The following is a 14610-nucleotide window of genomic DNA, read 5'->3' as shown; positions in this document are numbered from 1 at the left end:
AGTTTGTTTTGAGGCAAAGACTCACCTCATATATGGGACCTTAAAGTTTCAGTCTCACCTCTGCCTCCCAAGTACTAGTCACAGCCTGTTATTGCTGTTTAGCCCAGGCTGGCTTTGAACTTGTTATCTTCCTGCCTCTGCCGCTCAGGTATTGATAATTGCAGGGGTGCACCCATACCCAACCTTACATCTTGATTCTCTACTGATAATTAGAAACATTCTAACCACAATAATTAAATATATTTCTGTGTTGTTCCTCTCACATTTGAAATTATGCAATATTTTTATCCTAGTTTGAGAACTGAGGCTACTTTGGTATCTAGTGACAAAATAGTGTACAGTATGATAAAATGTTTTTTCATTGTGAGCCTTGGAGTAGTGTGACCGAGATCACTAAAACAGCTCCATGAATGAATTTGTATTTTTGCTTCTATCACATTCTGATGCATATGTATCTCTTATTTTTCTGGTTAGATTTATTCTCCTGACCATACAAGCAGTAGTTTTCCATCAAACCCATCAACACCAGTGGGATCTCCTTCACCTCTCACAGGTGAGTTTCCATTTTATGCATAGAACATACTTAAAAATAATTCTGATTCAACAAAATCCTATTTAAATTATGAAAAAATCATTTTGACAGTAAACATCTAATCAGAAACTGTCCCTGGAGTTCATTTTGAAGAAATATTAAAATATTTGCTCATTTTGAATTATTTGTTAATGATCTTCCTAGGTTCTGAAGTAATCTCTGATAGTTTCCAATGCCAATTATAACGTAACTTCTTTGAGACTCTTAGGTTATAATTACACATTTTTATATAAAAACTTACCAGGGGATTGGGTAGTTTCTCTGTTGAGAAAAAGACTAGCCGGGCGTTGGTGGCCCACGCCTTTAATCCCAGCACTCATTAGGCAAAGGCAGGCGGATCTCTGTAAGTTCGAGGCCAGCCTGGTCTCCAGAGAGAGTTCCAGGATAGGCTCCAAAGCTACACAGAGAAACCCTGACTCGAAAAACCAAAGAGAGAGGGAGGGAGGGAGGGAGGGAAGGAGGGGGAGAGGAAGGAGGGAGGGAGGGAGGGAGGGAGGAGGGAGGGAGGGAGGGAGGGAGGGAGGGAGGGAGGGAGACTATGCTGTAGATGAGCAGCATTAGTGGAGCTGCATAAATGGTTCAGTTTGTTTTCCTTTCTCCTGATTTTGAACATTGTTTTTTGTCAAGTTCTAGAACTATCCTTAGGATGAATTTGTTGTGATACTATAAATGGTAATTTTTTATTAATATTAAGTAAAGTCATGAAAATATCTTTCAGGCAATAATTTTAAAACCATACCCATATTTTTCAAAGCAACATTTGGAGGGGAGGGACTTCCTGAAGCAAATGTGTTTGTTTTAAAGAGGAGCCATTATTAGACAACTAAGTGAAATCCCCACACCCCACATTGGTCAGCCTCAGCTCTGGCTCTGCCCTCCATCTAGCAACAGTTAAGACAATGTGGTCATTTTCATTAAGCATTGTTGTGTTGTGCAGGGTTTCTAGAAGTCGGGGGCTCTTGTTGTCTGTCACCTGTGCTTTGTTAGCCCTGTGTCTCTACTCAGCCACATTCCAGGATAGACAAGTTGAGCTGCAGCAGCTGCTCTTGGCTAGTAGCAGGCTATGCCACTTTTTCAGAAATCATGGCTTCAGCTGTCTAGTAAATGTGAAGCAGCTGTTGCCCACATAAGCAAGATGATGAAAGACCCATTGACTTAGAGTTGTTTAACAGAGCTGAAGTTACAGGGAGAATGATGTAACTTAGCCCTCCTCACTATATTAGAACTGTTTTAACAAAATCCTGGGTGTAATTTTTGCCCCTCTGTTTTTGCACTTTGTCATCTGATGTGTCCATGTGTCCTTTACTGTACGTACTCATCAAGGGGGAAAGGAGCCTGGTGCTCATCATCTAAGAAGGCATGAGTGAAACAGACTGGTACGACAAAGGACTCCTCCATTGTTAAGTGAGGTTTAACTAGTGATAGTCTTTTCCCCTATAACTCAGATAGTTAATCTAAATGTAGACTACTGGTTATATAATGTTTGGGTCTGCTTTGAATTCAGCAGTAATAGAAAACCATTTTCACATAATGCTACTGAAACACCAATTTAGAGTGTATTTATAAAGGTGCATCTCTCCCGTCTTCTTTGCCATGTCTACTTCCCTTGCATACATGAATACACACACTATGGCAGAGCAGAGATGGGGAGGAAGGAAAAGCACTGTGTGATAAATGGTCACAGTCAAAAGACAAGGAAACAGCTCACCAGAGCTCCTGTTTGTGCAGATTGCTTTGTACCTTATGTGGCCTTGATCTGTTATCTGAAATAAGTGGGTTGACCACAGTTAGCCCTGTTCCCTATGCCTGGCCATCAGTCTGACTCAGCACAGGATCTGTGACGATAGACAGACCCAACAGATCCTCATAGCCAGCTTCATGGCTGTCATTCTTGGATAAATCCATCTCATCTTCCTCCAGCACTTTCCAAACCAGGAACATACATTTTGATCTCAAGAACCTGTGAAGGAAGCTTCTAAGACATTGTACTTATTAAGAAGCTTAGGATGAAAGGAAAAAGGAACTCTGGTCTCTGCTAGCTTGAACATTAAACAGTATTTGTTCTTAGGGTATAGGGAAGACATTGAGACCTTGTTACTATATATGTAGCCTTGACTGGTCTGGAACTTGCTGTGTAGACCAAGATGGCCTTGAATTCAGAGATCTGCCTGCCTCTGCCTCTGCCTCTGCCTCTGCCTCTGCCTCTCTGCCTCTCTGCCTCTGCCTCTCTGCCTCTCTGCTCTCTGCCTCTGCTCTCTGCCTCTCTGCCTCTCTGCCTCTCTGCCTCTCTGCCTCTCTGCTCTCTCTCTGCCTCTCTGCCTCTCTGCCTCTCTGCCTCTCTGCCTCTCTGCCTCTCTGCCTCTCTGCCTCTCTGCCTCTCTCTGCCTCTCCTGCCTCTCTGCCTCTGCCTCTGCCTCTGCCTCTGCCTCTGCCTCTGCCTCTGCCTCTGCCTCTGCCTCTGCCTCTGCCTCTGCCTCTGCCTCTGCCTCCCAAGTGCTGGTATTAAAGGTGTGTGAGCATTTGTTCTTAACTAACAAGAAGCCCATAACATTTACTAACTGTAAATTTGCATATTAGAGTTCCTGTTCTACCTCCTAGCAGTTCTTTCTGACACTTTGAAACACTACAAACAGTACCCAGTAGAAGAAAAAAACACCATTTTCCCCCATGTCTCTTAAATCTTTTCCAGACTCCTCTCCTATAGATTTAGCCTCATGTTTCATTGTCCAGCACTGGGCCTACCTCAGTTACCTGCCTCTTAATTGGACCTGCCGTGTTTATCTTAGGTATTGGGATTTACCAAAGTTGGAATAGAATTATTCTCTCATGGTGTTAGGACAGAACAGGCTCACCCTTTCACCCCCTTGAAGAAACTCAGGCCTTTGGTAATGAGGTGAAAGAGAAATGGCTGTGCCTACTACAGTTTAGGAAGTGACACACATTTATGTTAGGAGAATGTTCAGTATGAAAACTTGGGAGGCAGACAAGCCAACCATTTCTTTGCCTTCATTCGGGATATAGATGAGGAAGGTCTGTAATGTTAGGACCTGGTAGCAGTCCTCAGAACCTCATAGTAATGGCTTAGTTTAGGTTTATGTCAGTTTAATGAAAATATTTGTATATGTCATCTGGAAGCATGCCTAGTGTTAAATCACTTGCCTGGCTTCAGCAGGTTTCCAGATAAGTTGAGAGAATACAGTGAAACTAAAGCCACAGAATTGACACTCGGTTATGGTCAGGTTAGGGCACAGGTTTTATGAGGAAGATTTTAATAGGAGGAGAGCAACTTTTATGAATATAAAGGAAAGAATGCAGCACAAATCTGAATGAGAAAGTGTCTGCCCTCCTAATCTAGTCATGTGTGGAAAGGGTGACTGGGGTATTTTGTGGGAACCTGTAAGGATTAGGATTCTAGTGTTGGTGGTGGTGGTGGGGGGGGGACATCAAGGTTTACAAGAGAAACTAATGGGAGCCTGGAGTAAGAAATAACTGGGAGCCAAGCATTGTGTTGCATATCTTTAATCCCAGCACTGAGTGAGAGGTAAAGGGGCAGGGACAGAAGGCAGATGGATCTTCAGCCTAGTCTATAAAGCAAGTCCCAAGCCACCCAAGGGTACATAGTAAGACACTGTCTCAGAAACAAGAGGGAACTAATAAATGAATTAAAGCCTAGAAGTGCTCTTAGCTATTACATGGGAGGGAGTATCCATTCTCTTAGTTTATGAAACATTTCTACTGAGTGAAGTGCTCCTAAGTGCTGGTCAGAGTAAGAACAAGTCAAAAACACTGCATAAATTTAGGTATGACCAAAGTCTTCCCAGAGAAAATTCAGCTGTAATCCTAGTCACCTCCTAGCTTCTTCTTATAAATAAGTTCAGTAAATTTTAGTAAGTAAATTTGATATGATCTTTCTAAACTAAGAGCCAAATTTTTAGAATAGCTAATTTAAAAAAAAAAAAAAAGGCTGTAGGATAGTTAAATTGTTTCCCACAAAGTCTGTGCTCTCCCTGTGGAACTGTCCAGCCACAAACATCAAGTGATGGGCTGTGGGAGGGAGAGCAGCCTATTCTAAGACAGACCAAGACTTCCAGCCTTTGCACTGTTCATTTTTCTCTATTGTCCTGTATGCAATAGTTGACAATTGCATGGTAGAGCCACCAACCTGATTCTAAACTTAACGTGTATATTTTATTCTCATGCTAATTTTATAAAGATGAACTTTATAGCGATTTCTAGTATCAGATGCATGTTAGCTAGTGTTGTGCTTTGTGTCTGGAATCTGATTCCCAACCCATGCAGAGTACTGGACATCCGTACTCCAAGACTGCCAAGATATTGGTGTATTTACCCTGCTTAGTTTTTTTATTATATTAGAATCTATGCACAGAAGGAGATGGTATTAATGTTCTATTACCAGAAAGACATTTCAAGTGGTAGTATGCTTTCATATCTCTTAAGATCATCTCTATAAGGCAGATTAAGATAAATTGGGTTTTTTCTTTCTTTTTTTTATTTTTGTGTGTACCAAATTCTAGGGATCAAACCTAGAAACTTACACATTCTAGGACTTATACATTCTGGAAGCTGCACTCCCAACCTTCACTAAATGCCTGTGTTCTCAATTTTACCAGGTGATGGTGCTGACTTGTGAGCTACCTCTGCCTTGTGTAACTGTCTCTCACCCCCTTTGTGCCCAACGACAAAATATTAGGTGATTATTACAGTTATAGGAGGACCTTTGTCCATGAAGTGTAGCTCAGAATTTGTATGACATTCAAAGAGATATCTATTACTGATTTAGCCCTGCTGATGTTCTGCTTTAACCTTGTGTTGTAACACTGAGTAGACCAATCAATAATAAAACAACAAAGTAAGTTTAAGTATATGTCTTTTTTTAAGTGATTTATCATTATATTTTTTTATATCCTGACCAGTTCCCCCTTAACTCCTCCCCCATCTTTTTTTATGTATAGTTAGATGGGTTTTAGAGTTGGATCTTTGCATGGTTTCTCTCTCTCTCTCTCTCTCTCTCTCTCTCTCTCTCTCTCTCTCTGTGTGTGTGTGTGTGTGTGTGTGTGTGTGTGTGTGTGTGTGTGTGTGTGTGTGTGTGTGTGTGTGTGTACACCGCCATGGTGTATACATCTAGAAGTCAGGACAGCTAGCAACAGTCGGTTCTCTTCTTCTATTACATGGGTCCAGGTGTCAAACTCAGTTGTGAGGCTTGGCAACAAGCGTCTTTACCCACTGAACCATCTTGATGACCTGTTGCAAGTTTTCTTAATACCATTATCCAAAAATTATAGAAGGCTGGGGAATATAGCTTAATGAGTTATAGAACATTTATCCAACAAATATGAGATGCTGGGTTCAGTCCCCAACATACATACATATATAGTCTTCTGAGTGCAGATTTCTCATGTGAGTGATGCAGTGCATTCCTCTGCATCCGTAACACTAAGCTCATGAGAACCACAGAAACTGTTTGCATTTGTTTGCCTACTGACTGTCCTGTCTCCAAACATTTCAGAACATCCAATTTGATGAACTGGCTCCTGCCACAGACTCATCACATATGGGTTTGGAGGATGATTGAAACAAAAGTGGTTGAAATGATTTTTTTGTTTGTTTTTTGCTTTTTTTGTTTTGTTTTTCCAGACAGGGTTTCTCTGTGTTTCCCTAGCTGTCCTGGAACATACTTTGTAGACCAGCCTTTCCTTGAACTCACAAATCCAACTCCCTCTGCTTCCCAAGTGCTGGGATTAAAGGCACTTGCCATCTGAATGAAATGACATTTTGTTTCAGTAATTTGGGCTCCCTATGTAAATAGTTTTTTAGGCAGTGTTCCTAGTGCCTTTTAGGTTTTGAAACTGCTTCATCTATGCATGGCTATGAGCATTGTCAGAAGTTACACATGAATGTGTGCACACTCTTTTTTGTTGTTGTTGTTGTTTTGGTTTGTTTTGTTTTTTGAGACGGGGTTTCCCTGTGTAGCGCTTTGGAGCCTGTCCTAGAACTAGCTCTTGTAGACCACACTGGTCTCAAACTCATAGAGATCCGCCTGCCTCTGCCTCCCAAGGGCTGGGATTAAAGGTATGCACCACCACGGTCCAGCATATATATACTCTTTCAATTGAGAAATACTACTTCATTTGGAAATATACTCCCCAGAGAAAAAAATCGGTCATGGTATATTGTGGCAACACTCAGCATTGCTACTCAATCAAAACCCAGCCAGGGTGTGGTGGCATGGGCCTTTAATCCTAGCACTTGGGAGGTAGAGGCAGGCAGTTTGAGTTCAAGGTCATCTTGGTCTACGTAGCAAGTTTCAGGACAGCCCAGGCTACATAAGGAGACCCTATCTCAAAGGAAAATAAAATTGCCAGTGATGAGATGTGGGTAATTAAGCAAATTATGGTACAGAGAAACAGATAAGTATTATTGTCATCATGAATAACATTATCAAACACTATAAAGCCATTGTGGAAATGCAAACATTGTATATCCTTATATTCATTTTCAAAGATAACACATATCTGTAGACAAAGTCTAAACAATATACAAACATAATGCTAGCTATGTTTTATGGGCTTTTTCCTCATTAATCAACTTACTAAATTGATATATTAATAATGAAAAAGTTTTCTAGCCATTTTATACTTATAAGTTGCTAATATTATGCTGAATGGTAAACAAGCTTTCCATTATTTGTTTATGATTACTAAGTATCTTTACACTTTCCATAATATTACCAAGACTAGTTCATCCATACATGTGAATGCTTTTTGGTGTAACAGGTACCAGTCAGTGGCCCAGAGCTGGAGGGCAAGCTCCTTCATCCCCAAGCTATGAAAACTCACTTCACTCCTTGGTAAGAGCGATCTACTATCTTTACAGGTGTTATAGAATTTTTGTGTTATGGTTCAGAGGGGTTTTTTGTTAGTAGTGGCAGTGCTCACGAATTCTTTGCTAACAGATGACCAGATTTAGTAGACAATATGACACTTTAGGTGTCCTTATTTTCATCTGTTTTTTGGGACATGAGACTTGTATAGACAAATCGAATTAAAGTAGAGGGATTTTTATTTCTTTGAAAAACATAAGACTTAATATTTCTATACTGTCAATGTATGTAAAAGGAAGTTTATTTTTTAAAAGGACAAGAAATCAAGTCTATTGATTCAAAATCATGTGTTGTTTGTTACATTTATATGAGACTTTTCCATTGATGTCAATTTTTTACTATAAAAGTATTTTTGATATTTTCTTACAATAAAAAGTACAAATCACACAAGCACTACATTGCTTGCCAGACAAATAGGACTAATACTCCAAGGTGAAGAATTTGTAATAGAATGTTCACTACTGTTGGCTTTTGTGTGATTACATTTGTAACCCAGAATCACAAAGTGTAATAAAAATAAACAAATGAGTGTGATCTGGTAAAATGCTAAGTCATGTTCTCATTTAGTAATTCCAGGTTGCAAACAGAAACACTCTTTTTCTGTGCCTAACAAAATATTTTTAAGTTGAGGGAAAGTTGTCTTCTCATGTATTTTGCAAGCAAACCCAAGCAGTGTGTGCTGTTTAGATGCTAACCTTGTGAGTCCCTGTTAAATCCCAGCCTTTTCAGAACTTAATACAAGTAGATCTTGCAGATCTCTACATTAACTTTACTAACAGATTATGCCAACAAGCACATCAGCTATTTCCTCATCTCTTTTGGAGTTAATCTTAACCTGTGCTTTGCCTCCTGTTCTGTCTTGACTTTGCCAGAAAAATCGAGTTGAGCAGCAACTTCACGAGCATTTGCAAGATGCAATGTCCTTCTTAAAGGATGTCTGTGAGGTACTATTTCTTTTAGATGGTGCCTTTTTTTGTGTGTTTAAATTACTTATACGTCCCTTATCCATTTAAAATTATCAAGCTATACAGACTCCAGCGTCTTTTAAAAATCAAACAAATAATAAGCATTGCCACTCTTGTAGCAGTACTAGAAGTAGACGTGTCTGTTGAGAATGGCTTCATTTAAGAGCTCTACTGGCATGTGCTTTTGATTTCCAGAAGTCTAATGTGTTTGTGTATAATAAGGCATGTGTGACCCATGGGCAGTAGATGTCTTTCCTTCAGTTTTATTAAAGAGCTTATCTGGATGTGTACACCATTGAAGATAGGTGTGTTCTGCTCACCTAAAACTTAAACTAAATGGATTTGAAAGCCTTTCCCCAAATTGATGTCTTTCAGAGGTCATGTTAAAGTACAGTTTATTCCTTTCCATCAGCTGTAATTGAGTGTTGACATAGCAGCCTTCGTATTATAGAAACTAAACGAAATAACCTCTTGATAGATTGTTAAATTCGTCTTATAAAGCAGTGACTTGTGTCCACTGCTTTGAAAAGTCATCATAGTCTGAAAATAGCTGCATTTTTTGTTGTTGGTTTGAAGTATAGGTAGTCGTTTTTGAAGCTAGTTGATACCGTATTTCACTTGCTGCCTTCCATATATCCCTGAATAGGAGATGTAGGAACTTAGTAAATTGAGTAGATGCCATCAGTAACCACCCTACCCCATGTTGTTTTTGATCCTTACAGCAGTCTCGAATGGAGGACCGTTTAGACAGACTGGATGATGCTATCCATGTGCTTCGGAACCATGCAGTTGGACCTTCTACCAGCCTGCCTTCTAGCCACAGTGATATACACAGTTTATTGGGACCATCCCATAATGCACCAATTGGAAACCTCAATTCAAACTATGGAGGATCAAGCCTTGTTACAAACAGTCGATCAGCTTCGATGGTAAGTCATGTTCGTTTTATGTTCAATTACCCCTATTATCCTAATTATTTTTCATGAAATTTGGAGGAAAGGGTTGGAGGGTTTTTTGTTTTGTTTTGTTTTGTTTTGTTTTAATGGAATGTTAAAAGGAGCCTTCTCGACTTTCCTGTATTGGCTATCATATGGTCTGTCAGATTCTGCTGTGGTCACATACAAAAAGAAGAAACTTTCTACAGAGATCTATTAGCTTTAGCCTGGTCTGTTTTCCAGATACATACTTATTGGAATGACAGTGTATGCTTTGGATAGTGAGTAGGAAGGATGAATAGCATAGCCTGTGAAGCAAGACTGTGCTTTAAAGTCTAGCTGGGACCAGTGTCACAAGCCTGTCATCTCAGCTATTCCAGAAGCTGAGCCAGGAGAAGAGCAAGCTCAAGGCCAGCTTGGGGAGCTTAGTAACACCCTGTTTCAAAGTAAAAAGAAGCCTGGAGATGTGACTCAATGGTGGTACACTTCTCTAGTATGTATGATGCCCTGGGTTCAGTCTTCAGTGCCACAGTTTAGGAAAAAAACTAATCTAGGAAGGAATTTTCCAATCCAGAAAATTTTTCCAGGCTAGAAAAGTTGTTTGTTATTATCTAGAATTTGTCTTCAATAGCAGAAATTTAAAAACTGAAACTGTTAATTTGTACAGGTCCAAATTTAGCCTTTTTTTCCCAAATCAAGAAACAAAAATGGGATAAGGGAGCAGCTAGAATGATTGTTAGATAGCAAAGGAAACTGTTTTAGTTTAGTCCCCTCAGAAGATAAAATCATTTAATTCATCTTTAGAAAAGAAAAAGCATAGACTTCTAAAACTATGTATATATGTGTCAAATGTTCTTGCATTATTTTCATCCAAATTGTATTTTAAAGATTTATTTTGAACCTGCTGTATAACTGATACCATGTGTCTGCATGTTTATTGCATGTTTTTTAATGTCCACTTCATGCTGCAAAATATTTTCCTGTGAAACAGAGTTCAGACTATAAGCCATGTAATCAAGGCTAAAACTCTCCTATAGCCACAGCAATTAAGTGCCCCAATGCTGAGGGCCTGATTTCTGTAAAAAGATATTGATTCCAGGTCTCCACATTTGCATGTCACCAGAAAGCAGCAAAGGCCACCTGGTTTCTAGTCTCACTATTTCCACCTCATGTCTTTGCAGTTAGGGATGTTGTTTTCTGTTTTCTTTGTTTTGTTTTGAGTGTCAGGAAATCTTGGATTTTAACCACCTTCTAAATTAGTTTTTGCTGATAAACTAATATGAAAACAATTATGAATTACTAAATCCAGATATGACTCATCTTCACTATGACTATTAGAAAAATTTTAGTAGAGCCTTGGTAGCTTTAATTCCAGCCTTTAATCCCAGCACTTAAAAGGTAAAGGCTCATGGCTCTCTGATTTTAAGGCCAGCTAGCGCTACATTTAGAGAACTTGTCTCACAAAGAAATATTTTAGTGGTATAACTAGACAAGTAGCATGGCATTTTACAACTATAGATATAGAAAACCAGATTAGTAAATTGCTGATATGTTACTTACCTTTATTTCTAGCAGAATGGCTTGAAAATCCTATTTTTAAATCTCAGGTTGGCCTTTGAAACATTTTCGATTTGTATTCCTCCCCTCTTAAGTTTTTTTGTTTTTGGTTTTTGTTTGTTTGCTTGCTTGCTTGCTTGCTTGCTATTACTAAGGTACTCAACTTTGTAGCCCTACTGGCCTCGAACTTACAGAGTTCCACATGCATCTACCTCCCAAAGAGATATTCTGATGGAGAAAAGGCCTCATAGTGTTCTACAAAGAGGGGTTTCTTAAAATGTAGTGACTCTGTCCCTTTGAGAGCAGTAACATCCAGGCCACACAGTTAAGCCCAAGCTGTTTTTCAGTGTTTATCAAGACCTTTTCAGTTCTTTCTGTTTTTAGAGGGCACATGTCTGTTAGGTTACCACCTAGTATCTACTTTCTCCACCCTATCTATAAACAGTCAGTAGTATGTTAGTTGTAGAGATCATGAATTGCTACAGGCTTATACTCAGAAAGTGTCTGACAGGATCCGACCCCTTCTGGTGAGCCAGTGTTTGTCTTTCATCCTTCCAACATCAGCTTTTAGCTGAGTCTGAGTTAAGATCAAAGGATGGAATAGATAGGTGATCACAGGAAGACTTCATCTTTCCTTGTCAGTACCCACCCTTGTTCTCACAGGATGTATATGATTTACGGGCGCATTTTTGTGTCTGTTTCATTTGGCTTCAAAAGTTAATCACTTTTCGTTGTCCTTCATGACTATATATTCTAACTGATTGTGAAAAGAAAAAAAAATGTGGTTTATATTCTAAAACTATTTACTTTCCCTTTTTATCAGAAATATAAAAAAATTTTCTTTAATATTAGTATTTGTGTTTGGCCTCTAAAAATAGTTGTTTATAAAATGACCACCGAAGTAATCAGTTTATTGTAGGATTTATGAGACAATCTTAAAAACATTTTATTTTCATCACTTTGTTTGTTTGTGTTTGTTTGTTTGTTTGTTTGTTTGGGGTTCTTCAAAGCAGGGTCTCTCTGTATACCTCTGGCTGTCCTATATACTTCTGCCTCCCAATTAAAGGTGTGCACCACTACTGCCTGTCCATCACTCCATTTATAATTTATAAAGTTATTCTATTAGACACAAATATCTTCAGGAACTCACCAGAACATTCAAATACTTTATTTGTTCAGTGAGTTTATTCTAAGGACATTACTGTAGATGAGTATTCAGACTACAGGTTTAAATATAATACTGCTTTCTTTTCTAGCATTTGGGAAAGATTTGACTTGTGTTCTGTATGAAGGGAAAGCTAGAAGGAACAGCTGCTATCTTCAGCTTTGCATGTTGTCTGATCTCAGTCATACTACTTGACTCTGGTGAGAATAAGGATTGAGTCTAGAGCATGCTTGATGGGAAAGCACACTAATGAGCTCCACCCCACTCCTCCAATGATGTTGTAAAACACAGCAGCTTGACATATGGTGGGGGGGGGGGTAGGGTGATGAATACAGCTGAATTCCAGGATCATTTATTTACAGAAATAGGTTCCTTTATTTAAAAGAAAGAGACAAGATTTATCCACAGGCCTATTTTGTCAGTTCCTTACTTTGATCATAAATTGACTTACCAGTAAATAAAATGGAGGTTGATACAGTTTCATTTGAGTTTTGTTTTGTTCTTTGTTTTCCTTTTTCTTGGAGTTTTATTTACTTAATTTACTACTCCCCATTTATATTTTTTATTTTTCCATATCTAAATATAAAACATAAGTCTCCCAAGCACATTAGTATGTGAGATTGATATTTCATTTTAAAATGGTGTTTAGAACTATTGAAATATCAGAATTTGATTTTACTTTTACTTTCATTTGTTTAGGAATAAACCACTAAACAAGAATTTTAATGAAAACTTAAAAAAAATATTTTAAACAAAAAATGAATGTAATCATCAGTTTCATTTGGGCGTTATACAGGTGCTTCAGCAGTATAAGATTACTACGTATCGATGTATATATAAATAACTCTGCTCAACGTGTGGCGGCACACGCCTTTAATCCCAGCACTTGGGAGGCAGAGGCAGGCAGATCTCTGTGAGTGCAAGACCAGCCTGTTCTACAGAGTGAGTTCCAGGACAGCTAAGGCTACATAGAGAAACCCTGTCTGGGGGGAGAAAAAGAAAATGGAAAAACAAAAACCCCTGTGCCCAACAAGGTAGCATCTTGCCACTGCCTGTGTCTTTCACAAAATATCACAGTGATTTCAACTGCAGACCATGCCAAGAGAGATTGAGACTGTGTTTGTTTACTATCGAAAATTGATGCCAATCCTCAAAAGGTTATTGTAATTAGCAAGGTGCAACTGTAGCATTTGCCATCAGACAATGCAAGCCTGAAGACTTGAGTTCAATTCTCTGAACCCACATAGAAATGAAAGAAGGGTATTTATTTCATAAAGTTGTACTCTGACCTCTACCCATGTACTATTGTATGCAGTAATAATAACATTTTTGAAAATTCTTAAAAGGTCTTGATGGTGTATAATGAAATTCTCTCTATGGATCTCTTACTCTTACTGTTACAAGACTTACAGAAATTTAATACAGACAGTTTTAAAAATTATTTTTTGGTATTGCTTGACGATTTTGGTATTGAAGTAGAGTAATATTTTATTCAGAGTTTTCTTAGCCTTTTGTTACTTAACTAAAATAAATATGAAATCTTTGTATGAGGCAAATTGGCTGCACATTCATGTATATATAGGTCAGAAGACAACCTTGGGTGTCATTTATTTAGTTAGTAAGTTTTGGTTTTTCAAGACAGGGTTTCTCTGTGTAGCCCTGGCTGTCTTGGAACTCACTGGTTAGGCTGGCTAGGAACTCAAGAGATTCACCTGCCTCTGCCTCCCAGGTGTTGGGATTAAAGGTATATACCACAATGCCTGGCTTTCTTAATCACCAACCACCTTTTGTTTGAGATAGGGTCTCTCATTGGTGTGAAACTTCACCATATAGGCCAGGCTAGCTGGCCAGCAAGCTCCAGGGATCCTCCTGTCCCTGCCTCCTGTAAGAACTGTATGTCCTGCTATAACCAACCTCCTATGTGGGTTCTGGGGAATCTAACCTCAGATCCTCAAATTTGCAAGCCCAAGTGAGTAATCTTCTCAGCCCTCCTAACTTTAAATATTCTAATTTTTCCTGTTGGGCAGGAGTTAATTCTATAATGGGTTTCCATACTATAGAAAATTATGTGTCTAGGTTTCAGTTGAATAAAAGAATTATACTTATAACCACTCCTACTGTTTTAATCCATTTTTCCCATAAATGGAAACTTCTGAAGTCTTTGTTTTAATTCACATTTAAATGTTCACATTCAAATTATTTTAAAATAGTTTAGTGTTTTTAAATTTTAATATATTTAATTTAAAAAATAATAGGGGTTATATACTTAAGGAAATATAAGGTTTAAGGAAACAACAAATGGTTTAAACCTACAGAATATTTTAGACAGTGTTTAAAAATCATTAGTCTGTATATTAATAATAGTCAAAATAAAGACAATAATATTCAGCAAATGGTACAAATGAATTGAATAAGAGGGCTTTATACTAAGAAATTTGAAGTCTGTTCTTTAATTCATCAACTAATTAGATTTAACATGTTTTCTACTATGAGTA

General features: G+C 38.3%; 1 protein-coding gene across 11 annotated transcripts in view; it reads left to right on the top strand.

Moving 5' to 3' along the window:
* Nucleotides 1-14610, top strand: part of Tcf12 (transcription factor 12) — a 251544-nt gene that overhangs the window by 220349 nt on the left and 16585 nt on the right. For 5 of the 11 annotated variants that reach the window (XM_035443796.1, XM_027411205.2, XM_027411207.2 and 2 more), the window contains 4 exons: nt 475-553; nt 7387-7460; nt 8366-8437; nt 9181-9387. In XM_035443796.1, the coding sequence (XP_035299687.1) occupies nt 475-553; nt 7387-7460; nt 8366-8437; nt 9181-9387 (432 nt within the window). The remainder of the gene's footprint in view (nt 1-474; nt 554-7386; nt 7461-8365; nt 8438-9180; nt 9388-14610) is intronic. The other 6 variants (XM_027411206.2, XM_027411209.2, XM_027411208.2 and 3 more) reach the window with 2 other exon arrangements.

The sequence above is a fragment of the Cricetulus griseus genome, chromosome 4, assembly GCF_003668045.3.
Source record: "Cricetulus griseus strain 17A/GY chromosome 4, alternate assembly CriGri-PICRH-1.0, whole genome shotgun sequence".
Lineage (NCBI taxonomy): Eukaryota > Metazoa > Chordata > Mammalia > Rodentia > Cricetidae > Cricetulus > Cricetulus griseus.
This window is presented reverse-complemented; position numbering and strand designations above follow the sequence as displayed.